Below are 27650 nucleotides of genomic sequence, written 5' to 3'. Positions count from 1 at the left end.
ATTATTATTATTATTATTATTATTATTATTATTATTATTATTATTATTATTATTAGGTACTACAACCACAAAATTATTTAGAGCCAACAGTGTGTTCCAGGCACTAAATTTTGCAAAGTTTATTTTTCCAATCAGATACTTAACTCTGTCTTGTTCATATGATTATTTATCTTGATAGTTAAACCCCTTTGATTTATGTAAATACATCCTTTATTATTTTGTATTTTTCCCTCTGTGTGCTATTCTATTAGTATTATTTTTCTTTCTCTCTTTTTTGCATCATTTCCTGCAAAATAAAATAAAATACACCATCTAGCCTGTCCACAAATAATTCATAGTTTCACATTTATTTTTATTTATTTTTCTTTTCATCATCGCTTCATGGTTTTTGTTTGTTTGTTTGTTTGTTTGTTTGTTTTTGGATATCAGATCAGTGGGCCATATATATAGCCCATGATGTATATATGCATATTAATGTGCCATATCTAATGTTGTGAAGCTGTTAAAAACTATTTCCTACATTGCTTTTACTATTTAAGCACAAAATGTGAAGGATTTCCCCCCCCCCCTCCTAGGCATTGTTTGCACTGGCCCCAGATCAGAAACGATGGCAGCTGTACATACAGGGCTGAACCTGGTGAAATGTAACAGCATTGTCTTCATGGGACAGCTGGGATGAGACTGCATTGGCATGGTAGCCCTGTCTGAGGTGCTGCTGCTGCTACCTTACCTTCAGGAGCTCCATGGACAGGTTGCCCAGCATGGCACCACTTCTCCTGATGGTAGGCTCACCTGTGCAGTCAATGAGAAGAGAGGGTAAACAGACACCCCCCCCCATCATATAGTTGGAACCTCTGGTCCCAGCCATGTGATCAGGGGTCCCTTTACACTCTCTTCTCATCGATCACACAGACAGACATTCTGCCTTCAGGAGAAGCAACAGCATGCCAGGCAGCTTGTTCACAGAGCTTCTGCAGGGAAGGAAGCCATCCCCTTTCCATGCACTGCTCAGTATAGGGAAGGGGAATGACACCTGGCATGCGAACAACCGGACTGGACAAATTGGACCTGATCCAGCAGACTGGACTGACAAAAGAACTCAAGGTACTTACTTCCCCTGACTTTACTCACCTCAGACCAAAGTTCACTTAAGAGACAAAACAACAACATATACACACCATATCTATTGTAATCTATTGTGGCACCAGAGCTCTCTGACAGACAAGGCTAAATGTCTCACAAAACTACAGTTTCCAGAATTCGCTAGCATTGAGCCAGGGCAGTTAAAGTGGTTTTATTTCTGTGTTTTGGACCAGGGTCTCTTGAGCCATAGTGAAAAGTTTTTAAAGAACTGGAGGAAATTCTGTGGGGAGAAAGAGGCAATAAAGTCAGTTTCTGCAAGCCTAGTCACATGTGCCAGAAACCAAGCAACTCATTCTTAAAATATTTATAATTCAATGTAAATTTGGAAAGTCCTCTACAGAATCAACAATACGCTCAGCAGAGATAGCAGCATTTCTCAGGAAGAGGTTTGATAGGGTCTAGGCATCCCATTGCTCTGCCCATGTTTTGCCTGGAGCACAATTTTCAGTTGAAATGTGAAGGTTTCTGCTGGATGAAAATGAAAAGAAACTTGGGGGGGGGGGAGTAAGTTTCACTGAAACTAGGCACATTGTCAAGGAGGTGATTTCTGTGCATTGGGGAAGCTCAGTGACAGACCAAATGCTTTAGATGCAAATAAATAAATATGAGGTTCAACTTTTGAAATTTCTAAACCTGGCTAAACAAAGTTTAAACAAAACCACTAGTTGATGTGGATCTAATTGGGCAAGATGTGAGTCACAGGTTACTCAATACTTTCAGTGCACTCTAATGAAACAGCATTTTTAAAGAAAATGTGCCACTAAAATTTGGCAGTGAACCTTGAATCCATGAACAGTGTGATATAGCCTAATTTAATATCTTGCTAATTTACAGCATAAATGGAAACTACACAATCCCAGTGACAACCTAATCAACTACAATCAAGTAGAAAAACTCGTATAGAGAGACTCTGTTATAGAGGGAGAATCCTCAGATATTTAGAACATTTTTAGTGGGCTGCTGTGGTTGTATATTATTGCTATTTTTATTTAAAAAAATAAAAGTAACTGATTGTATATGTTTATATTTAAATAAATATGTACTCATCTATCTTTATGTATCTTTATCTACTTTATACTTGTGAAGCTGATTTATTTTTTAAATTCTGATAGATTAAAGTTAACATTTTAAAAAAATCATCTTGGGCCATAGCTCCTTTGGACATGCAGCCTTCAAGCAGTCAGGAAACCATAAAAAATGTCACTGCTATAACTTGGCCCATCTGTCTTTCTTCTGGCTACACTAAACAGATCCATTTTCTGATATACAGTCAGCCCTCTGTATCCATGGATTTTTTTATTCACAATATAAGCATCCACAGCTTGAAAATATTTTAAAAATGTTGATTCCAAATGACAAATCTTGATTTTTCCATGTTATATAAGGGACATCATTTTACTATGCCAATGTATTTAATGGGACTTGAGCATCCACAGATTTTCTTATTCATTGGGGGGTCCTGGAACCAAACACCAGCGGATACCAAGGACCCACTGTACAGTGGCAAAATGACAAAATCAGAGGCTGGTTACAGACCGCCGAAAAGTGGCGGTCTGCTGCCGCCGCCGGTTGCAGCGTCCAGGAACCGCAGCAGCCAAACAGCGCGGTTCCCGGATGCTGCAAAGAAGGAGTGCAATAATCGCGCTCCTTCCTGTGACTCGGAAGAGATGCCACAAGTGCTGAAGCACGCACTCACGGCGTCATTTCTGGGGTGTAATGTGCGGACGCAGTGCGTCCGCTACGTCAAGATAGCGGCGGCCATGTGGAACAGCCACCGCCACTTCGTACAGACTCAGTCCGTACTAGGGTTAGGGGCGTGCTAGGGTGCCCGTTTATAATGGGCCAGAGTTTGCTTTTTGGAACTTACATAGTTTTAAAATATTTTCAAACCATGGATGCTTGAATTCATGGATATGGAGGGCTGAATATATTTCCCCACATCTACACCTATTCTATGAAGACAGAATGAAAGTCTTTTAAAGAGAAATACTTAATTCATTAGGTTCTTTTGCTTCAGGATCCACACACCCTTCAAACCAGGGGCAAGGAGAGTAAAATCTGCAGGCTATATTTGTCCCCTAGGATCCCATAACTCAGTACCCTCAATTTAAAAAAAAACAAAAACATGTACTTTCCTCTCCTTCTCCAGAATGCCTTCTTGGGGTGTTTGAGGCAATTTCACAATGTTTTTGAAACCTAGGCCAGTTTCACTTTTGAGTAATTTCCTGTTGAAAGAAAAAAAATGCTTCCCCTCACAAGACCAGAGAGTCTCAAACTACCCCCATTTTTCATAGGTGTATGGGGGGGGGGGGACTTGGAAACAAAATAAAATGGTGTGTGTGTGTGTAAGTTTCAGCTCTTCAAGGTAATTCCTGATAGTTGCCCAATTCCTGTTTAAGATTATGTTATTGAGATACCAGTCATAGGCTATAATTTACTATTTGTTTGGAATAAAAAAGATAGCAATCATGGACCACACACAATATAACACAAGATTAAGAGCACTTAAGCCCATTGAAATCAGTGATCGTGAGTATTCCTAAATGATTATATCATGACCACTGCCTATATTTTCTATGTGATTCATTTAGGCCTGTTACAGACGGCCAAAATAAAGCTGCTTCGGGTCTCTTTGTAGGTATGCTGTTTAAATGATGCATGCATCCTAAGAATCCGGAAGCTGCACCAAAGCTGCACTCCAGTGCTTAGGAATGGAGTGTGGCTTTGGCGCGACCTTCGGACTATTAGGACCCAGGCATCATTTAAACAGCATACCTACAAAGAGACCCGAAGCAGCTTTATTTTGGCAGTCTGTAACAGGCCTTAGAATTACCTCATTTTGATTCATTTAGCGTTAACTTGCCTTATGACATTTAGTCAAAGTTCTAAAGTAGAGCTTGCAGACAATCTAATCAGAATTAGATAATGTTCTTTAAAAATTATATAAATAACTTTTGTTAAGTTAAAATTAAATTAAAATAACCTGTTTAGACAAATTAAAATTAGTTAAATTGTAACTGTAAGGCCTATAGTTCATAGGAACATGTCCAAAATATTCATTCTAGAATATTTGTTTTGGTCATCCAATAGTATTTTCAAAAAAGAAAAACCTCTCTATGTATTCGGCCTACCGCACTGATGTTGGAAATAGTCTAGCAAGCATCACAACTTTCTATAAGGCTTGTATCCAGGAATAATTTCAGCCAAGACCAAAAGACAGGATTCTCTCTCTGCATGAAAGGCTTTGATTTCTCTACCTCAGCTAAACTTCATAGGTCAAATATTATATTGTTTCAAATTATACAGAATGAACTGGGTGCAATCAATGCATTAGTATTTTAGCTGGAATGTTACTTTGTTACATGTATTTATTAAGTCAGAGTTTGCAATTAGTGATACTTAAACATTATAAGATTACCTAACAGAGAACAAGGAACAATTCAATTGGATTAAAGTGTGTGCATGTTTTTCATACATGCACTCTGTTATTATTGCTGTTGAGGCACTTTATTCCAAATGTCAACCTGTTTCCAAATATTCAAGCATATCCAAAATCCCTTTCTGTGATTGGAACTTCTCGATATAACTTGCTTTATTAACTGCTTTTTATCACTGAGTATAGTGGTATGTCCAATGTCCAAGTGGTCCATTGTACCAAATACAATGTGGTATGTCACTCCAACAGAGGTGGGTTTTGTTTTAGCTCCTTTTTTATGAATAAAAATGTACTAGCATAGCTTTTTAAACCAAACTCACTATGTTCAAGTACAACATAAAAGTGCTGAAAAAGTGTCAATATTTACTTTATTTTTTAAAGCTCATTTAAATTGACTTTATTTCATAAAACTATTTCTCTCTGCCTATTATATTATGTATACTCTTGTTCCAAACTATGACACTGCAAGGGTCACTTTCTAAACTATATTATATGGATGTTGTTAGCTTATCCTTCTCCATTGGGATGATACATACCCTAAACTGACTAAGAATTCTTAATTCCTGGCATCCATTCAATAATAAATGGACGGATTTATTAACCAGTAAATCTGTTTCCAATTAAGTGAGCTCCCAAGGTAAAAATCTGGTCACTTCCAACCTGTAACTACTGTACATAGCTAGCAATGTTACAACATTGTTTCTAGTAATGTGTATGAAAGGATACAGCCACTAATTTAAAGTCTTATTTACTTATTTATTAGATTCATACCATGCCTTTTACTTTTAAACAATCTCATGGCAGATCACAATATGCAATACAAAACTTCATAGTAACTAGTCAGTATCTAACATTTAGATACAGTATATGGCACTCATCCAAGGGTTCCTGGATGAAACAGGTTATCTAGATTCATGTCAGTCTGCTTTCAGAAATGGTTATGGGACAGAAACGGCTTTGGAACCCTTGGTGGATGACTTATGCTGAGAACTGGACATGGGAAATGTGTCCCTGTTGGTTTTTCTGGTCTTCTCAGCAGCTTTTAACACCATCAACCATGGTATCCTTTAGAGTTGCCACTCTGGGGTTTGTTCTACAGTGGCTCCATTCTTCTTGGAGGAGCACTCTCGGAGGGTGGTGCTGGGGGATTCTTTGACTCCTTAGCCATTAGCCTGTAGTTCAGTGTTGTCCCCTATGCTATTTAATATCTACATGAAACTGCTGGGATACGTTGTGCAGAGTCTTGGAGTAAGGTGACACCAGTATGCTGATGATACCCAGCTGTATCACTGCTTTCCACCTAATACCAAGGAAATTATTCTTGTGCTAAACCAGTTCCTATCAGCTGTGGTGTCACTAGGTTGACCATTACGCAAGTGCTGCGTGGCACCATGTGGATGCTGTGCGGCGCTTGCGTAACAATGGTGGTGCCCATGTGTACAGGGCACCGCCATTTTGATGCTCTCATCATGTGCTAGCGTTGAGGGGCATCTAGAAGCACTATCCTGAGGCAACCTTAGCACATGGTGAGACCGTGCTTCAGGGCCCATATGTACTGGGCCTTTGTATCTCCATCCACTCAAGCTCATTTGGTGAGAATCAGGGAACTCCCTATCCAGAGAAGTCATATCCCTGATATGCTTTTGGCAGGAAAAACATTCTTGTGCTGTCAGACTTTTTCTAAATGATGAAGGTTGGTCTTTTAAATGTAGTGTAGTTTATATTTTAAGGTTTGTATAGAGTTTTTAATACATTTTAATTTTTAATAATCTTTTAAACTTGTAAACATGGTTTAATTACTTTTTATATGTCGTATCTACATTTTAATGCTTTGGTATTGTTTTTAACTAGTACCATTTTAAATTTGTTGTCAGCTGCCTTGAGTCCCTATAGTGGGAGAAGGGTGGAGTATAGATCTGACTGCTTATTCAAAGTCTATAAGAAACTATTGTTTTCATCTGGCACTGAAAAACTAGGGGCATGGGTGCCAGTGCAACTTTCAAAGCTGGAGTATTGCCAGACAAAAACTAGAACCTCTTATGATTTCTGAAAGTCAAATACTTTGTTAGATGATGGTATAATCACCCTGCATCTCAACCCACAGCTGGGATATATGAGCTTGTTAAATAAGCCTAGCTAGAATCCTCTAGTTTGAACCATGCTGTTCCACTTAATCCAGAACATTACTTTAAAACTAACACCAGGAATATAAAGTTTAATTTAAGGGTAAAACAAAACAGCACAAAAAACCTGCGGCTCCAAATAACACTGTCTTACATAGTGCCATCTGAATGAAGAATGTCTTAGCAGATTTTGTATTATTTATTTAGCAGCCCTATTCTTAATATATTTCTCATATATAACTAAAAATCCCTCTAAAACTATATTCATGAGATGGTATCAGGAATAAAAACAGAATCTCAAGAAAAAACTTGGAATGCTGGCAAAGTCCACTTATTTAGTTTATGTTTTTCTACATGCAATAAGATATAATGGGGCTGCCTTACCATGGTATAGTTGTGAGCCACTTCCATAAGCTCTGTGCATCCTTGGGCATCTGCAAATGCCCGGATTCCCAGACAGTTAGATGGATGTAAAAGCTTCATGAGGAAATGGCAACAGACTTCAACTACTTGAGGGAGCTGGAGAAGGCATGCAGCTGCGAGGAGGTTTTCTATGGTATCTTCCTTTAGTTCCAGGCAACCTGTATATACAGAAGATTAAGATACAGATGAAAATTTTGCCAGTTCAGAACAAATTGAGGCAGCTGTGAGTTTAACAAAGATGCAAGAATGAAAGATTTTCTTATCATTATTATGATAGATGAAAAATAAACTGTACAGAAGTTAGGAAAGTTTTAGAAGATGTAACACCATCAGCTATTCCTCCCAATTTTCCATTTATAAAGGTCCTTCCTGGGCACCAGGTCACTCCATGGATATGAGGTAGGAAACCAAGTCTATTGGACAAAACAGACTGCCCCTTTCTGCCACCGTCTGGGTGGCTTCAAAGCACAGCGTTTTGATGACACATGATCTGAATCCACCCAGGAACCGACTTCATGCCACCCAGCTGCTTACACGTGGGCTAGCTTCCAGCTGCTCCAGTGGTGCAGCATTTACATGCTACATGCTGCCAGAGTACCTGAAAGCCAGATTCCATCCACAGGGGGAGCATAAAAGCTGGCTTTTTGCCAGTGCAAAAAGGAATGGCTATTTACTGCTTTTTTTTTGGGGGGGGGGGCAGCAAAAAGGCAGGTTGAGGCTGCAGTGTGTGGTTGCAGTGGCCCCAATCTGGCCTTCTTAGGGGCAGCTTTAAGCCACCCCTTTGAGGCAGTCTGTTTCACCCCTATGAAAGCTTATGCCACAATGTCTTTGCTCAGTCTCAAAGGTGCTACAAGAACCATTTATATACTGATATTCCAATCTAACATAGTTATGTTTCTGAATGTATTTCCAGTTAAGTTTAGTTCTACTAGACACTAGTCTTCCAAGAGAATAGTATTTCACTGGGGGTCCAATGCAGCACAGAATATGGTATACAATATTACCCAAAGGTATTTTGCATTGTAATGTGAAACAAATGAAATAAAAAAGTTTGGAGAGATCAATTACTCTGAGATTTCTACTCTCATTTTTCTTTCACTGATGAGAAAACTGGGGGAAGACTGAAACTCATAATGTCTTTGCTTTAATATTCAGATGTATAAATTAGGAACCAAATAGTACCAGAGCAGGTAGTTGCTAAATTATAACCTTTCATTTTCAACTTCAATGTTTTCAGCCATGTAGTCTTGCTGAAACAAGATTCTAAAACATCGGATAAACTTGTTCTATGATACCAAATGCCATTTTCTCCATTAATTTCACTCTGTAATGCTGATTCACAAATCCCAAGTTGGTTAAGAGAACTAATAATAATAAATGGGATTGTGTGATTCTGCCACAGCACTAGGAAAGAACCTAGACACACAAAACGTGGCATGTACACCAAGGGAATGCTGGGGCCTGTGTCTCTGAGCTATTTGGTTTTTAAAAACAGGCTGATTTTAGCTAATTAGAATCTCTTTGAAGCCTGCTTTTTCATTGTGAGCCACTAGTTGCTAGCCATTCCCTAGAGACAAAGCTGGAAATTCATTTCTTAACAAGAGCCTCAAGGTAGTTTCCCATAGTGTTTTCCAATGCAGCTGAACTATCTCTTCCAGCGGCCTTTCCCACTAGAGCTGACTTGAGTCACATGCTCATCTTTTTCTCTACTCCCAACTGTGTAAAGGGATGAATCTGAATCCTAACTCTGGTTCAGCAAGTATATTGTTTTAAATTGTACTGCACTACATTGTATTATTATGTTATAGGAGGTTTATTTTAAGATAATTTTAATGTTTGATACTTGTATGATTGTACGTGATTTTGTTGTGATCCCGCCTCTATCCGTAGAGAGAAGTGGGAAATAGAAATAATAAATTATTATAAAATTATTATTATTATCAACCATTTCAAGGAAGGGGAGGGGAGCACTAGCAGCCAGTTGGTGGATGATAGGGAGTGAGTTGGGGAAAGACTGAGCACATATACAAAGAGGTGAGAGAAAAATATCACACAGAAAAGAACATGAGCAGGGGTGGGGAAAATAGAAGAAATAGTGGAGGAATAGATACAGAAAACTAGGATAGGGTGAGAACTAAAAGGTTTCTAAACTTTGTGAATCTGGTATTTCTGCTAGTAACATTAATAAATTAGGTACATCAGTGGTACTCACCAATTGGAACTAATTGTAATTGGGTGTCCACTGGACGCCCAATTGTCAACTTCCACTACAATGATGGCATCTAAGCCAGCTCTCATCCAAGAAATTCTATCTGTGAAGTGATCATTAAAAGCAACACAATGAGCTACTGAAGGATCTAGAATTGGATTCAGGAGGGAAGGTGCCTGAGTTTCTCGCTGCATGTATTGCCACCTTATAGTATGTCTTGTCTAATAGAAGTCTAGTCCACTCTTCAGTCATACTCCTTCTCATTTCAGCTTCCTGAAGTCCCCTGTATACCATGGGGCCCAATTAGTAAAAGGTCTGAAGATGTCAGCATTAGGATTAAACTCTTCCAGAACATGGCCCCATAGACCCCCCCCCCAAAAAAAAACCCAAAACAGGAAAGCCTTTGACTTCACACCAGAGAGGACGTTTGGGAACAATCATGTCATGGAACTGATTCCATCTGTTGACCAGAAGTTCTGTGGGGTTTTTTTTTGGGGGGGGGGGCATGTGGCCATGTTCTGGAAGAATTTATTCCTGCCATTTTGCCTGAATCTGTGATTGGCATCTTCAGGCTGGCATTTGTGGCTGACATCTTTTCTTCTTGATGACCAGAAATTTAATAGGATCATTACTGGCACCAGCCATATGGCCCTCTAAGGCTTCCTGGAATCCTAAAGGTTCCATTAGCCTTTAGGGTAGACCATCTTAATAGATCCACCACTCCTGCAGGAAAGGTAGTAGCCATGATAGTAACTCTGACCAGAAAATTATCTCTCCATGACAACTTAGATCACCTCCCCCCCCCACAAGCTGAAGACAGCATCAAAGATGTGACCTGTGGGCTCTGAAACCAGTCTGGATAGACCCATGTTTTTCATGGGTGCCATGGATGCTGGATCTGCTCCTGACAGACTAGTCTCAAATGGGATGTTGAAATTGCCCAAGATCAAAAGTTTGGGTGACTCCAATACCAAGTCTGACATCAGTTTCATGAGCTCAGCCAGGGAGTCTGCTAGGCAGCAGAGTTGATGGTGCACTAACAGAATCCCCAGTTTACTCCTGCTGTCCAGGCCCAGGTACACACAATCAATGTGATATAGCTCCCTAATAGCTAATCTGGTCACATTAAGATATTATTTGTAGACTACAGTTACTCTGACCGCCAGCTCACTGGACTTGAACAACTTCAACATCAGCTTCAGCAGATACACCAGATGTGCTCCTTCCTAATGCTGGAGGACCTAAAATTACCTTCTTTAAGTCCTCCAGCTCTAGGAAGGGCCACAACTGGCATTTCAGCTGAAGGTGATAGTTAGCATTCCTGGCCATTGCATCTATCTGAGCTGTCATTTGAACTGACAGATCCAGAAGCACCCCCATGCTGTGGTAATGGTAAAAGCAAGGTAAAAGCCAGGTAAAAACAGTATTTAAAATATCTTTATAAAATCCAGTGTGGCAAGGCAAGATTTATACTAGCCTACAACAGAGGTCATTGCTGATATTAACCATAGCTGCAGAGAATCTGGCAACATTATATGCTATATCCGGATTGGTGTCCGAAAGCAGCAAAGAAGTGTAGTATTGACTGGTGTGCCCTTGATGTTTATACAGTAGAGGATAAGGCTCAGGCAGATGTCCCTTTAGTATGAGCACTGAAGTAATATGTGCTCTGTTGTCTCTATTTGGCCAGAGTCGCATGGACACTGTTTGAAAGGAGGATCTTTTTATATCTGCCTTCAAGAACAGCTGAGGGAAGGGCATGGCATCATGCCAATGTGAAACTTCTCCCGTGGTTAGGTACTTTGAGTTTTTCTAAATATGCCATAGGTGATGTTAAATATCTGTTGGAGTCACTAACAATAAAAGTTAGGGTGCCACCTAGGTCTAACTGTCACTCCATATCCACCTCCCATTGTTTGATGGTTGCTTTAGCCTTTTCATATCCCATGTTGAGCATAAGATCCGTAGAGAAACCCAGTGAAGAAATTTTAATCATCGCAGTCTGTTTCCACGTATACTGGAATTCATCAGTCAGGGTAAGTGGAGCAAGGCCAGTGGGAAAGAAGGTTAGTCTGAGGCAGTAGCTGAATATAGTCACTCACATTCTGGCCTCCATTTTCATAAAGCCTGACTCCAGTCTCAGGATTGCATTAGAGACCCACTTTGCATCTTGCAATGCTCATCTTAGAAATTTGGATTGCACAAGTTCTAATGGTGCAGAATTGGGGAGGGGACCCATAAAGCAGTTGTGCAACCAATTTGGCTTCAAAGAGTTTGTGTCCTGCCGGGATATAATGGCCTCCTCTTGTCATAAGAAATTTGAGGACGGCTGTTGAACTCCTTTGCATGTTACCAGCAGCATAGTCCCCAATGAATAATAAAAGCACTCATCCTGTGAGGTGACCATTGCTTTCAACAAGAAGGCCCACCTGCTCTTCTAATCATTGATGATGTGAATGAGATTTGTTCATTTTCAATTCATTTCTAAAACAAACACAGTTCTGTAATGCAGCCAATGGAAGCAATGGAACCAGGTAGTAATTTTTCCACTGATTTAAATGGAATTTACTACACTACATTTCGGTCAATAATTTAGTCATAAGTATAGCTCATCCACTTAAAAATGAGATTTTTGTTAGTTATAACTAAAGTAAGTTATAACTTAAGTCATGGGTATTTCATTTGGTCTATTCTTGGTATAGATCAAATACAGTATATTTTATTTCAGCATTTCCATATATTTGTATATGCTTGTATGAATGTAGCTTTAAAGGTGGATTTATTACAGTATAATGAAGGATTGGCTTGAAGAAAGAATGAGACATGTGCTCTAAGTATGATAAGACTTATTGGGCATGATAAGCAAATATATGCTATTCAGCATTCACATATGTTGATAAATTTGTCTCCACTTTGGCAGTAACCGAGCAATCACTTAATTTTTATCTGGTCACCAAAGCATAATTTAGGTTAATCAGAAGAATAATAAATATTTCAGCTGCTTGCCTATCTGCTTAAAAGCAATCCAACATAATAAGTTTGAAATGAATTTAGCTAATCACCACTTCTAGACCATTCTACTTTGCCCTGCAACAAAATCTCTTATTTTGTGTGGGCCTCAAGATGTTGTTGACTCTCCCTCAAACAGATGGTAAAGTAGCTTCTCTTCTGTCCCCAGCATTCAAATATATGCATATTTATTTTGTAACTTATCTACACACGCACACACCTGTATACCAATAAATATACAAAGCATGGATCGATGGTAACAGATAAACAGGCAGGAAGAACTGTGTCAGTAACATCTATCACCTTACATTCCAACATTTTCTTATCATTAAAAACACTTACTATGCTAAGAAGGCATATGAAATCACTTAATGCAGTAACAAATGTTCCATACGTGAAGCCAAGACATGAGTTTAAGTTACTCTAGTGGCACTAAAATTGTGTGAGGTTTTTTTTGGGGGGGGGGGGTTTGGGGTGGATGAAGGTGCAAAAAGGCCCAAATGTGCAAATTGTATGTGGTTGGATCACATTCTATTCACATAGCATGGGAATACATTAACATGTAGACAATCCTTAAGTGTGAATGATGTGTATAGCCTGGTGGGTGGGATTCTGGAATGGAAGCATTTAGGAGTTTGTTTTAAATTGACAAAAGCTGCAGACAACCCTCTTCTAGCTGTGAATATTTTTCCATGAGAGAAGTACTCTTCTGCCTATTTTCTCAAAATACTCTGTTCTTCCACATCTATATTATCTCAGGAGAAATGTAATGGTGATCTTGTGTTTCTTAAGGTAATCAATATCTGTTAATATGTACTCTCTGCCTTATATTATTATTACTTCACTCACTGTCTAGCTAGACTTTATAATTTCTTTTAGCTGTTCAGTTGCTTAGGAGCTTTACAAGATTCACAGAAGCAGGTGCCAGCACTGGCATTACTGCAGCCCACATACCTGCACACAACTTACTTCACAAATAACTGCTCACTCAAGTGAGTCCACTGGGTTGAACAGTAAATAACAATGACTGACGCATGAGAAAGAGTGAATTGTCTATAGAAATGCACTTCTTTTACAGCACCTGCAGATACAAAGAGAGAGCGAACAAATGGATGGATAAACTGATGAATGCACAGAAAGTGAAATGAATACTAAGACATTATTAAAAAGTAACTAAAATAATGCTTATAATTCAAAAAGCATGAGATAAGTATGAAATGAAAATACCTGACCCCTGTGCTATTACTCAGTATCTCACTAAAACCTCTTGTCAGCAGCTGGTTCCACTCAGACAAAATCTTGAAAAGGTTGCTTGCAAGTATCCTTGAGTTGTAATTGGTAATATTGCCTCAGATTGGGCAGATTATGGTATGTGTTTACTGAAGAAATCAAAAACTTTATAGAAAATTATAAATATTATTTCACTGAAAATAGGAAAGAGCTATACCTCCTCCACCACCAAATTATGTGAATAACCTCATTCTATTTAGATTATTCACATTCCCCTCCCTATTTACTCTTGTGTGACATATTTTGTCATATCTATGCATGAATACAGAAGAAAGGGACTATGCTATGCATTGTACATTGTTTGAATACATAAACTGTACACAGTTAGATTCTGTATCTGTACAGTGTTTCCTGTAAAAATGAAATGCCTGTGTGCCAGACTTCTTCCCCAGATTTGGAATAGTGATAATAAGAGGCCAGCTCAGTAGACACAATTCTGCTCTCCTCTCAATACCTCGGTATACCTATGCATGTCGAACAAATTAAATAGCAAATATGTTGCTGTTGTTGCATGCATTCAAGTCATTTCCAACCTATGGCAACCCGATGAATCTATCAAAGGGTTTTCTTGGCAAGATTTGTTCAGATGGTTTTTTTTCCCTGAGAGTATGTGGCTTGCTGAGAGTATGAGGATTTGTGGCTTGCCCAAGATCATGCAAGGGGTTAGCAGGGATTCCAACCCTGGTCTCCAGAGTCTTAGTTTTCAGGATGGAGCAGGGATCTGAACCCTGGTTTCTAGAGTCTTAGTGCAATGCTCAAACAACTACAACATGTTGACTCTCGTATTTAGCTAGCAACATTAGGAAAAAGTCCAATAATATAAATAATGAACACTTGAGAAAATGTACACTTGAGCAAACTCCCCCCCCCCACCTTGACATTAGTTATAGAAATAATAGCCTTCAGGTATTGAACTGGCCCTAAAAAAACTATTGGGGTATTGTTGCTTTCTTTGTTTTTTGAGGGAACAAATGCAAATCCATATAATCCAGAAATATAATCTCATCTATTTCCCATTCTCATTTGTTTGTTTGCTTGCTTGTTTTGTTTGCCATTTCTGAAAGTCTGTGTAGACCTTAAAGGCTTCCAAGGGTGGAAAACTGGTGTGTGGACCTATTGAAGTTGTCCAGCTCCCATTTTATGGTGTCTTATAATATTCTGTAGCATTTTATAATTGTGGAAGTTTTATAATATGCACCATGCTATGTTAATTTTGTGTTGTGATTTTTTAAAATAAAAAAGCATTGACTTGTATGTCTGATGTCAGACAGGTGATCTATGAATGGGGTAAATGAAGGGCTATGTGTGTGAGAATGGGCAGAAAATAAACACATTTTAGAAACCGATATGATTATGAAATGGAAGCAGTACTATCTAGCAGGAATATACATTAAATGTAAAGGCTATAAAAAGTGCCACCCCATATACTGATACGACTTCTGACAATCTGGTCCAGATCATGACATTTTTCACAGTGATTTCACATCAACACAGTCAGCTTGCTTTGTATATACTTTCTTTGTTGGTGTCACTTCAAATACCTAAGCTACTCAACATATGTCATGAGCAGACCATTGCAAGGAAGGGATGCCAGATACCTGAAAATTATGTTTGAATTTTAAAATGAAGTTCATTGATTTTGATAACCTTGTGACAGAATAGTGAACTAAGTAGGATTGAGTGATATTTTGGGGAGCTTCTGAATGATTCTTGTGATGTCACTAGGGTTTTTGCCTTTACTTCACTTAAATGCAATTTTTGCCAGGGATTTAGAATCCAGAATGAAAGCAAGTTATCTAAAAGACCTCTTCTTTTATAGACCTTTACCAACACTGGGGTAGCTAGATGAATACTTGTCAAGAGCATACATTCCTGTCATTGTCTTAGCCTAAAGGTGTTTTAGCTACATATTTGTGGTATTATTATGGAGCAGGAAAATAAAGACTGCATTCATTTTTCGATTCCTTTGCAAGAAAGGGTACCTCAACACATTGAGACCCCTTTAAAGAATAAATAAAGGTCAAACACCATGACTTTTTATTGGTTTGTTGGTGTTGTTGTTTTGCATTTCAAGATTTTTTTAAACAAAAAAATTGTTTGCACAAAAATAATGCCAATTTACACAAAGACTCTCATAATCTTGCCCAGTGGGTGAAGAAAACATTTTGGTTTTGGTTGTAAAAATAAACTAATGAGGTTTTTCATTTATTTTATTTAAATGATTTATATCCCTTTCTTCTTGTAGAAACTCCAAGTTTTAAATCCCCAGAATGAAGATATATTTTTCTCCTTTTCCAAAAGTTTCTCATAACCATAAGCAGAACACTGACTTAGCCTATCCCTTTATGTGAAAGTGTGTAATTTTTTCCCATGTGCTGTGTCACCACTTCTAAAAAAAGGGAAAACATTTGTGAATATTCTTTACATCTGTAATCTTAGCCAGTTATTCCCACAAATTTAATGCCCATCCATCCCCCCAAAAATCATCAAAGTATAAAAATTGGCAGGAGACAAACAAACTTGCCTCCTTTGTGTACCTTTTTGTTGCCAAATGTATTTTCATACCAGATGTTTTACACTTGCTATTCCATCCTTTCGCTTTTTCAGAGCAAGAAAAGTACATGATGACAGCTGTTATTAGGCAATTCTTGCTTTAACTCTGCCTAGCACCATATTTGATCCACTATGTCAAATACCCCAGCAACCAATTTTTATGACCTGTCAAGTATTTGAACCCCCTCCTCCCCACTCCATGGTCTCAAGCAAACAACAAAATGAGTGCCTGCAAAATCTACCTGATGTGGCAGTCTTATTCATCTTGATAGGTAACAAGCTGTGAAAATCTGTTTTAACTCAGTGCCCTATTGATTGGTGTGCAGCCAATGAAACTTTGTCTGTCAGGACAAAAAATGAAACCTAAAAATTTCACAGAACATAGGCATCACATGTTTACAACTAGTACATGTAAAATAAAAATTAAAAATTAAAATTAAAAATTAAAATTAAAATTAAAATTAAAAATTAAAATGTTTCAGACAGTATGACAAGCCAGACTTGACCAAAAGTAAAAGCTTTGACCAGTGGTGTCACTAGGTTTGGTGTCGCCCAGTGCAGCTACTCATGGTAACTCACGCTGTCACTCCCATGGACCTTACTCCTCCCTACCCACCTGTTCCCCAATACAGGGGATCAGCTGACTGTTATAGTTACATCATAATATTTTATTTCAATTGTGTTACTGCACTGGCAGACAAGGCACTGGGTAGGAACAGCATCACACTGGTGGTATTATTATTATTATTATTATTATTATTATTATTATTATTATTATTATTATTATTATTATTATTATTATGTCCACAAAAGGGGAAGGATCTTGATGGCAGCTGAATGGGAGGGAGATGGTCTCTGGGCACATGATCTGCCATCCATCACAGTTCAGGTCAGTTGTTCAGGGATGTTTTTATCCTAGTTCAATATTGGTTGCAAATGCAGGGAGTCCACAAACCCTGCAAATTTTATGTCTATAGACAGTAATTTCAGTGTCAAGCTCCTGTAATGGTGTCAACTGGTACGGTTGACCCCCTAACACCCATCTAGTGGTGCTACTGACCATGTGGAAAGAGTAGAAGGGATGGTGAATGTGCAAGCCAAAGGTTCACTGATTTTTATTTCTTCATGTGCATGTCAGAATAAAGTGTTGTTTTGCATTATGGCATAAGTTTTCATGGATTCTGTCCAAAACATTAGATGGAAAAAACATGTTGGTAGATCTATATAAACATACTTGACTCATGGGGATTTTAAAGAATGAGACCAAAAGGAACTGAAATGCAGGTAAGTACAGACAGTAATAATTACTTTAACAATATTGATTCTCAAAATGTTGGACAACACAAAACATTGCTCTAAACATTATCATGGTTCAGACCAGAAGATACAGAGTTGAGTCTTGATTAATTCCCTCTGACTGTACTGTTTGTAATCCCCATCCTATACTGAGAATCTACCCACTTGAAAGCAGCACTTCATGTATCTGATTAAGTGGCCAGCATTCACAAAAGTTTTGTTGTCCTTATTTGCCTTCAATTCAGCTTCAACTTAGAGCAACTCGATGACAGCCTAGAGCCCTGGTTATCAACATCATTGCTCAGAGGTGGGCTGTGATTTCTTTGACTGGATATATCCATTTGTACTGTAGTCTTTCTCTTTTCCTATTGTTTTCCATTTTACCAAACATTACCATATTTTCCAATGAAGCATGGCACGTCATGATGTGCCCAAAGTATGGTAGCCTCAATTTAGTCATTTTTAGGCTTTCAGACTTGATTTGCTCTCCAAGCATGTATCTGTGGTTTTGGCAGTTCAAAGCTTATACTTGAATAAATTTCATGGTCTTCAAAGTAGTGCAGGGTTCCTTATTATTTACTGTAACATGATACTAGATACCTCTCCAAAAACTGTTTATAAGCAATGCCAGTTGAGACAGCACTGATTAAAATATTTGGTACTAAGATTCAGAGAAGTTATCATTGGGCATGCACCCCCATGAGGAAATGTCTATGGATCTGTCAAGATAAGGTATAAGAGGGAATAGGAATAAAATGATATGGTAAAATAATTCTAGAGCTAACTAAAGGAAGGAGGAAGCAATCGGGGGACAATTGTGAAGCAAATGGAATGTGGTGCACCACAGTTTATGACCTTGTTTATTTCCTGAGGTAGAACACTAATGATAAACAGAGGACACCTTCGTTCCTGAGACCCTTTGAGGAAAGAAGGAATGTTCAAAGGACCCTTTGATATGGGACAAAGGCAGGGGCTGCAGACTGGGAACAAGGGGTTGGAAAGGTGGAATTCTTAAAGGATAGTCCATTTGGGGAAAACACAGATTTGACACAGCCAAGCCTGTGGTTAATCCAAAATAAAGTTCTAGTTTACCATGCTGTCTTGGTTTCTGAGGTCTGAGTCCACTAAACATGACAAATCCAAATAACTGATCTACAAATGGACAACTTTGCACGTGAATAGATTTTGCTATCTCTTCAGTACTGGATGCAAACTGCTTAGTTTTTAAACTAGCCAGTCTTGGTCTGCCTGAATCAAGAATAGGTAATTGGTATTCAAGGGAAAGCAAAAATACATTGCTGCAATGTTACTTACATATTAGCATAATACATAACATTTGAATTAAACTGGCAGTCCTAGTGAAACAGTAATTTCATTTATGCCCTAATAAAAATTCTGAATTGATATTATATAATAAAATTATATATAGTAATCCTATTGTAACAAAGGAAGGTTTCAACAAATATCTTAATACTAATTTAAAACACTTAATGGAGGAGAAAAATTAGTTAAAATAAAAAGTGCAACATACATAAATATGTCTTTGCAATACTGCAATATCTTTGTTAAAGCTCTACAGTACAGTCTATGTGGTCATAAATAGTTCAATGGATTTTACTCCCAGATAACCATAAACAGGATTACAGTCTTGCACTATAAACACTATTGTGAAATTTTATTAGTGGTTTATTTTGAATGTTTGTGCTGTGCGATGAAGTGTTTTAAACCAGAGTTCTCTTTTAGGTAAAAATTACAGAAAAGCAAGATATATTTGAGGGAATGAAGCCTCCCACCTTTTCTCAATTCTTAGAGAAACAAAACAGGTACAAACACACACACACACACACACAGCTGACTTTATACACCTCTGCCTATATACACTTATACACACACAAACTCACTGCTACCTTTATATACCTTCACTGAGAGAGATCAGTGCGTGGCTGTTCTCGAGAGGGCCTTCTTATCTTGGTGTCCTAAAAGTATTACTGTGTCATGCAGATTTGATGGCAATAAATAAATAAATAATGCCATGCAAGCACACATAAATTACCATCTGTCATCTCCACTGGCCTCATTTTGGTACCAGGTTAAATTTTGGCTGCTCACATATGTCATAACAGGATGGTTTGATTTTCAGTCTACTAGATTGTGGGTTTTGTTTTCACTTTTTAGTTCCTTTTTTTGTTTGGTTGAACTGCATTTTTATTGTGTTATGACCTGAGATATTCAGATGAAAGATAATTGTAGGTGTATGACTCCTGATTCCTTTTGCATCACAGCAAAGACACTGTTATTCTGTGTTTTTTTATATAGATATTAATCTGCAGTGTAAAACAGACTTTTATAGAAATATATATGGGGATTTTGCACAAAATTTGTGGGTAAAAATCTATTGTTTCCAGATAGCCACATTTTGGTATGCAAACTTCCTGTTTGGGGTACAATCCACCCTCCCCAAAGATGCCAATGTGAGATTTTGAGAACTGTGCTCTTTTGAATTAAATATATGTTTTTCGCACAATGGAGAATCCATTTATTTTTAGTGAGAGTTCTGTGCAAAATTTCTGGATTTTGTTGTGCCAAAAGCCCCACAATGTCACAAATTACTATGCTGAGTGACAAGCCACAGAGTGCATTGGTTACAGTCCAAGATCAAGAAGCCAAGCAAGTCAGACAGAACCCAGGGAAACAAGCCAGATAGAGGGATGTGCTGATCAACAGTTGGGCTCCTCCTGATGTTGTCACAGGAATCTTTCACATGGAGCACCGCAAGTTGTTTCCTGCACCAGAACTGTGCTACTCTGACTCCTTTTCTGCACAGGCTGATCACTGAACAAGGCTATCTGGGGCTGCTGTGACTGAGCTGGATATTCCTTCAGCTTGCCCATGTCCTGAGTCACTCCCAAAACACTCACATACATTGTTCACAAAGAAATCACATAGGGATCTGGAAATGTGTGTGTATGTCTACATGGAAACAATTTCCAAAATGATTTGTGATATACAGATATCAAGCAAAAACTGTACAGAATCCTCACTTCTGTGTTATTTTTCCCAACTGGGTTTCCTAAACGTCAGAAATTTCTTCCCCCCCACTCTTTTCTTCTTTCTTTTCTTTTCTGGCCAGGAAATAATAATAATAATAATAATAATAATAATAACAACAACAACAACAACAACAACAACAACAACTTTATTACGGCCATTTGGACAGCACAGCCAGGAAGTAAACATTCTTTCCAGCCCTAACCTGGTGCACTTTATAACTCTAGTATTGAGAAAGAGAAGCACTCCTTTGGCTGCAAGACCATGATAGAAACGAGAACTGGAAACAAGCAGAATTCACTTCTGTGTTATTTCAGAAAACATGGAAGGTAAGCAGACCTCTTTCTAGCATGATTACATAATAAACTCACATTTGTAATCTGTCCCTTAACCACCAAGCTGTATTTGTTACAACTTGACTCTTTTTGATCAACTTTGACTTAGGTCACCTTGTAGTTTATGTTTAATTTGTGGGACAATGTTGAAAACATAAAAAAACGAAGATCCAAACTGTAGACTTAATTATCTAAGCACATATTTTACATTAATGGAAACCAGTTTCACTACTCTTTTATCCCCAGCAGCAATGCAAATTTGTCTCCATAGACCATAATGATACAAAATTCTCCTAACAGTGCAACAACCATTTATAGAAGGAGTGGCTGTATGAGGCCTCCTCAAATCATTTTTGTAGTCTCCAGGGCCCCCTAGGATAAAATAATATTGCTCCAAAATACCACCAAAGCCCTCTACAACATTTCTACCACATCTGGAGCCCACCTTCCCCCTGGCGGTGGTGGAGGGGGTCTAACAGTATTTTTTCAAATTGTTTTGCTTTAAAAAAAACCAACCTTTGCCCTCAGAGGACTGGGGAGGGGCATTTCCATCACAAGAGATTCCTCTTCTGAAACAAAGAAACTCAACAGGATGTGACAAGACATCCTCTCGTTTAAAAAAAAGCCCCCCCCAGCCTCAAAAATATGGTGAAAATGCCCTTTTTGTGCCCATGGGTGCACCAGGAGGCTGTAGTCTTCTAAAGTCTCCTGTGGCAGGAGGGCAGGGGGTCGCTAATGCAGCCCATGTCACAAAGGCACACAACACCATTCCTTACCATGTTCATCATTCCTAACATATATCATTTCTGATTAGACAAATTTGAAATGGTAGAATATGTTCTTGTGGTTAAAAGAGAAATAAACAAAAGTACCAGTCTTCATAACAAAAAATATAATATAATGCACTACAGTACCTGTATATGCAAACTGAACAAGTTCCCAGAGTGCACTTGGATCAATGCCTTCCATTTTGATTTCTTCTTGCTTTGCTTCACAAACATCACTTGTAAACATTGCAGCAAAGTAATCAGAAACGGAACTTAGAACGAGTCTGGGGGGGGAAACCACATATATACATATGCATCTATTAATTTATTATATTTCATGTTAATATTCAGCAGTGTAGTTCTCAGTGTGTTCAAATAGCAGCAAGTTAATATAAATTATTGAAGTTAGGAATGTAAAGGCATTGTCATGAAAATTGAGCAGATATTATTATAAAAACTACTGAAATGAGTCAGATGGCTAACCTACATCTTCTTATCTGAGTATAAACCACACTGAACACATGTATGCATGTTGATGCTTTGGGAAATTTAACTGTATATTGTAATTAATGTAATGTGGTTTTAATTTTATGTTGTTTTAATAATTTTACTATGTACACCGCTTTGATCACTGCGGAAAAGCGGTATAGAAATAAATTTTATTATTATTATTTATTATACTGTTCCAACCACAGTTTGTTCTGGAGATCTCAGAGCACAGCATGTCTTATCTGTATGGAGGCAATCCTTCATATACTCTATCCTTAAACCATTTATGGTTTCATAACATCTCACTATTCATGAAAGATTGTTTCTTTAAAATTCTTGTTCCATATAAAATGTCTTTCTGTAACTTATGGACCCATACAGACAGGCCAAAATAAAGCTGCTTCGGGTCACTTTGAAGGTATGCTGTTTAAATGATGCATGTGTCCTAAGAGGCCAGAAGCCACAACAAAACCACACTCCAGTCCTAAGGACTGGACCACAGCTTTGGCACAGCTTTTGGCCTCTTAGGAAGCATGCATCGTTTAAATAGCATACTTCCAAAGTGACCTGAAGCAGCTTTATTTTGTCCTGTCTGTATGGGCCTTTATATTTCTTTATAAATGTGTGATGAAACTTAAAATGTCTTGTCATCTATGGACTAAATCCAATGGTTAGTTTCAGTTAGAGTAACTTCATTCCATTAAAGAAGGTTCCCTAAGTGTTAGCTTCACAAGTTTTCATTTATTCAATGAGTCTGCCTGAGGCGGCATTATTAATTGGATTTAGGCATCTGTCAACTTTTACCTGGCCATGTGGTATCATTTACTTCTATTTATCCCATGGCCAAGTTTACATTTGGGCTACACTTTTTGTCAGGTTATGATTTATTAAATTGATGTATACTAGGCATATAATAGTTGAACTTTTTTCTTTTTTAAAAAAAGTTTCCTGTATCATAAATTGATGAACTTTTGCTTAAAAACAAATAAAAAGTGTTAATTCCCCAAAGTTTTTTTTTAAAAAGTCACTCCCAAATCAAAAATTTGTATTACAGTATTAGTGCATATGAGGTATATTATGTAGTGCAGTATATACAGTATTGTATAACTGGCTATACAAGTATATATTATACACAATTATATTCAATTATTCATAATTTTACAATTTATACATTTACAGAATTCCTATTTTATTTTATTTTATTAACAGTTTGTTAATGTTTCAGATAAAATCATAGATACATCAGGATGGAGAGACGATATGAAGTTTTTGTTTCATTTAACGTGGGTTTTCTGATTCTACAAAGATAAAGATAATTTTCCTTTGATCAACTTTCACAAAATCCCAAACATCAATAATGCCAAGTGGAATTCAAGAGCAATTCTTGTTATGCTGACATTTATTTTAATACTGTCGACAAGACCTACTTTGCAGAAAGTTTGCAGATTTATTTCGTATGAGTGGGCAGATTACTGGTTCACAGATCAAATATATAATGACAGTAATTTTGAAAACTTGTCTGCAGTACTGACACCTTACAATAAAGCTCTGGAAACATTGACGAATCACTGGAAACAGGAGCCATCAGACATAGAAATACCAAGAAGTAATCAGCGCACAGAAAGAGCTATTAAAGTGATGCAAGAACTGTATGAAGTTTGTAAAGACAAGGATAAACTGCAACTATGGTTCATCTTAAGTAATACAAAATGAAAAAATGTTGGTTTTTGTAAAGGTATAGTGTTTAAATGTTTATGGTAAAACAGTACATGTTTGTCATGTAATAAATAAATAGGCTATTATGTTGTCTTTATGGAAAAAATCGTGAATTCCGTTCTTTTTAATTTGGGGGTGATCTTTTTTTTTAAGACAGGGAAGAATTAATAAATTTTAATTGTTTTTAGACAAAAGTTCATCGAAAAATGATGGCTCCTGTTTCCAGTAGTGAGATCATAAAACTTTCATACCCCTAATGTATACCTTGCCCTTCAGCTCCACCTTCCCGCAATGTGGTCTACATTATAGCATAAAATCACTATAATGTTAGAATGAAATAAAAAAGAACTCAGGTCAAGCAAATCAACATTAAACCACTTCCAAGAGTGGAGTACAAAGTTATAGCCACCAAAAACCTGATCATCCCTCCCTCACAAAACAAACCAAAAACCCCTAGAACAGCACCATAACTAGTTTATCATTTGGTCCTATTTTAACAACCGGCTATTGCCATTTTGAAGGCAAAGGGGCACAGCACAAGGACTATGATGGCAATGTTAAAAGACAGGCAGACTCAGTTCTTTTAATTGTGACCCTATGTTGTCAATTTTACAGTGTTATGGAAAAAAAGACTGTGTGATAATATGTATCAATGAACGGTACAATAACTAAAATTTTATGAATCACATATTTCTATTTAATCTCTTCATGATGATAAATGGGATTTCATCCCATCTACAGTCAGTGTGAAATTGGTTGATCATTGTTGTATGGAGGCAGAAATGTTCAAGAATGCAGCAAATGTCTATATTTTCTTTGCAACTTGTTCATGTCTTTTTCTATGTGCCACTCATACAAGCAAGCAGAGGCTGTGGTATTTCTTGTTTTTGTTTTGTTTTTTAGAAGGATATATTTTATAAATTCATGCATTATACAAATTGAGTTTTTCTTTCTATTTCTTTTTCTTTTTCTTGATATGAGCAGCAACCAGGAAAAAAAGCAATACATATTGAAACATGCATTGCTACTACAGCTATTTTCTTCAGAATCTAACCAGATAAAACAAGTTGAAAATGACTTATAGTTAATCTTAATTTTGAGAGATGACATCATGCTAAATCATCCTATATTCAAAAAGAAAATAAGAATGTCTTGGGAATAACTGAATTAGCAATGAACTTTTTCTTTCTGCACCTCAGAGAGCTGCAGGTGGTAGTAAATCTTGGCTTTGAAGCACACTGACCTATTCAGCAAAAAGGTCATTTGTGTCTTGGATGTCATTTTCTTACTTCCAATTCCTGCAATGCTACTAGAATAACCTAATGAACCATGTTTCCTCCATGAGGTTTTATGTCTTATTGCAAAATAATCCTCTGATGAGAAATTATTTGGATATTAGCACAACAGGTTTAGCTTTTCAGTCAGCATCTAATTAAAGTTTGTGCTTCCATGTGCACTATTTTATTTGTGCCAAAGCTGAACCTAAGGCTTTCGATAACTGGAAAATCACTACAACTTCTTATTAGTCAAGCAGAAGTGAATGTCTCAAAGGACATTGGCCTTGCCAACCAATCCTTTATTTGTGGATTTTATAAGGAAGCATTAGGATTTTAAATCAATGAGTTCTCTTGTAGAATGAGCTGAAATTGAAGCAAGGAAATGCCTGTAATGTATGAATTGATCACCTGTATCAGAATATACAGATCAACTAATATTATACTGTAATATATAGTTATCACAATAATCTATTGGGTATACATTATAATATGGATAGTATAGTCCTCCAAGTTTGTTGTAAAAAATAATTTCATTAGTGGGTGGATGCTTGGTCTTTCCTGCTTCAGTTTAAATAACACAGAAGGCTGAATATACGGTATATTGAATAAAAATCAGTTATGAACAAATCTGGCAGGAAACTGACATACCATGAAAAAGATAGCTAGGCAGCTAGTGGAAGTAAAAAAAATTCCTCCTGAACTTCTGTATCACATCTGAAGAAACCTTTCACCACAGAGGTCAGTTGCACTTCTATAATTAATGAGCCTCTCCCACCTACAATAGCTTTACAACTTGTCACTTTGTGCTTTTGCTAGGACTAGAAAATTTGCAGTGAGCTCAAAAATGATAACTTCTGCTTCAAATAAGTAGCAATGTTGTTTATTTTAGCACATGAAATGCCAACTAGAATTTGCCAGTCATCTTCTACAATGTATACTTATTTGTGCACTGTTTTTCCTAGATTAAAAGGTTATTCAGAAGATTATATTAGAAGAAAATATAAGGTAATAATTGCAAGAATAGAAAAATTTAACTTTGCACTTCTCTATTAGAAATCAATAATTTGTCCCAGTGTGGTAGAGTGGTACAGGAACAATATGCACCCCTGATTTTCTGCCTGACATGAAACTTTTAATGGAACAGAGACTATCTTGGAGTAAGGAAAGTAGTATACAATCATAGTTATTTGTATCATACAATGGTTCTGTAGTCAAGTTGCTATTTATTCCTGTTTTCAGAATGTGGACTCAACCAAGTTGATCTCCAGTTCCATAAAGCATCTTGTAAAAATGCAAGAGAACAATGCCTACTGCCTCCTTTCATCCTTTATAGCAACCACATTTCAGGGGAGGGAGGATATTTGCAATACTGAGTGTGTGGAATATCCTTAAGAGTTATTTACTAAACATTTCAGTTATTCTCAGATGAGAATGACTGAAGACAAGGGACTGTTTCATGAATGTGAGGATGAACTATTTTTATGCATTGTTCTATTTACTTCCTGGCTACTTTGGTTAACAGCAATGGCATCCCTAGGGTTGATGTCACCCAGTGTGGGAATGCATGGTGTCACCACCCCCCCATTGACCCCCTCTCATTTAACATCATACAGAATCCTTAGTAATGCTTTTTTTTCTCTAATGTTACTCATAAATCATAATTCTCATATACCATGAATATAATGCTAATAGTTGTGACATAAACAACTAGCAACATTAAAATTATACCTTCAAATTACAATATCATATGCATAACCTAAATTTATTTACATATACATAGTGAAGATTGGGTTAAAATTTAATGTTTTTAAAGAAAATTTAAAGATAATATATTAAAAAATCAATTTAAAAAAATAATTTTGAAATTTGACATTTTAATTTTAAAAAATTCTGGGGGCCCTCCTTTCTTCTCCCACTGAGCTTGACCTCACTCCCACCATCTCTTAAAGCATTTTAAAGAGATACAGGCAAGTGCCACAATGTTTCTGCCAAAATATAGATGTTTGAGGATCAGTGGTGTGCTGTCTGCACACACACACACACACACACACCCTAGTGATGCCAGTGGTTAACAATAGTTTTAGAAATGTTTTAAAAAACAAAGCACTCAGTGGCCCCATCTCTACTAGATCAGTTGTGGGGAAGCAATGGCGCTAATGAATTTGCTTTTTGTTAAAGGGCCTGATTGGAGTATGAACCAACAGCAAAGTGTTTTAGGCCAATTGGGGTAGGCCCTGAACCCCTTATCAATCACAAGTCATCAATTTTTGAGGAGAAACCAGAAGCTTCCCTATTCGTTTTCATAGACATATTTGTGTAGTATTCCATAGCCTAACAATCTAATTTGAGTGGGAGTTGAGGGTTGGTGTACACTTTGTTTCTTGATGGAATACATCTGAGTGAATGTACAGATAAAATGGAATGTACAAATAATGTATAAGCATGTCTGTATCCTTTAGCAGAAAAAAAAGGAATTCACCTTTTATTTCAACCTTATATTTATTAAGCCATTTTTTCTGGTCTAAAAAGATTTGGC

The 27650-nt window shown here is 37.3% G+C and overlaps 1 protein-coding gene across 1 annotated transcript in view; it reads right to left on the bottom strand.

The window, feature by feature from the left end:
* The window catches only part of KLHL1 (kelch like family member 1), a 217498-nt gene that overhangs the window by 143170 nt on the left and 46678 nt on the right, over positions 1–27650 (bottom strand). Inside the window, exons 4-5 of the mRNA XM_042458664.1 lie at positions 21780–21916; positions 7087–7283 (exon numbers count right to left, since the gene is read on the bottom strand). Coding sequence (XP_042314598.1) covers positions 7087–7283; positions 21780–21916 — 334 coding nt within the window. The remainder of the gene's footprint in view (positions 1–7086; positions 7284–21779; positions 21917–27650) is intronic.

The sequence above is a fragment of the Sceloporus undulatus genome, chromosome 3 (genome assembly GCF_019175285.1).
Source record: "Sceloporus undulatus isolate JIND9_A2432 ecotype Alabama chromosome 3, SceUnd_v1.1, whole genome shotgun sequence".
Classification (NCBI taxonomy): domain Eukaryota; kingdom Metazoa; phylum Chordata; class Lepidosauria; order Squamata; family Phrynosomatidae; genus Sceloporus; species Sceloporus undulatus.
Note: the sequence above shows the minus strand (reverse complement) of the source record. Positions and strands in the feature narration are given on the sequence as shown.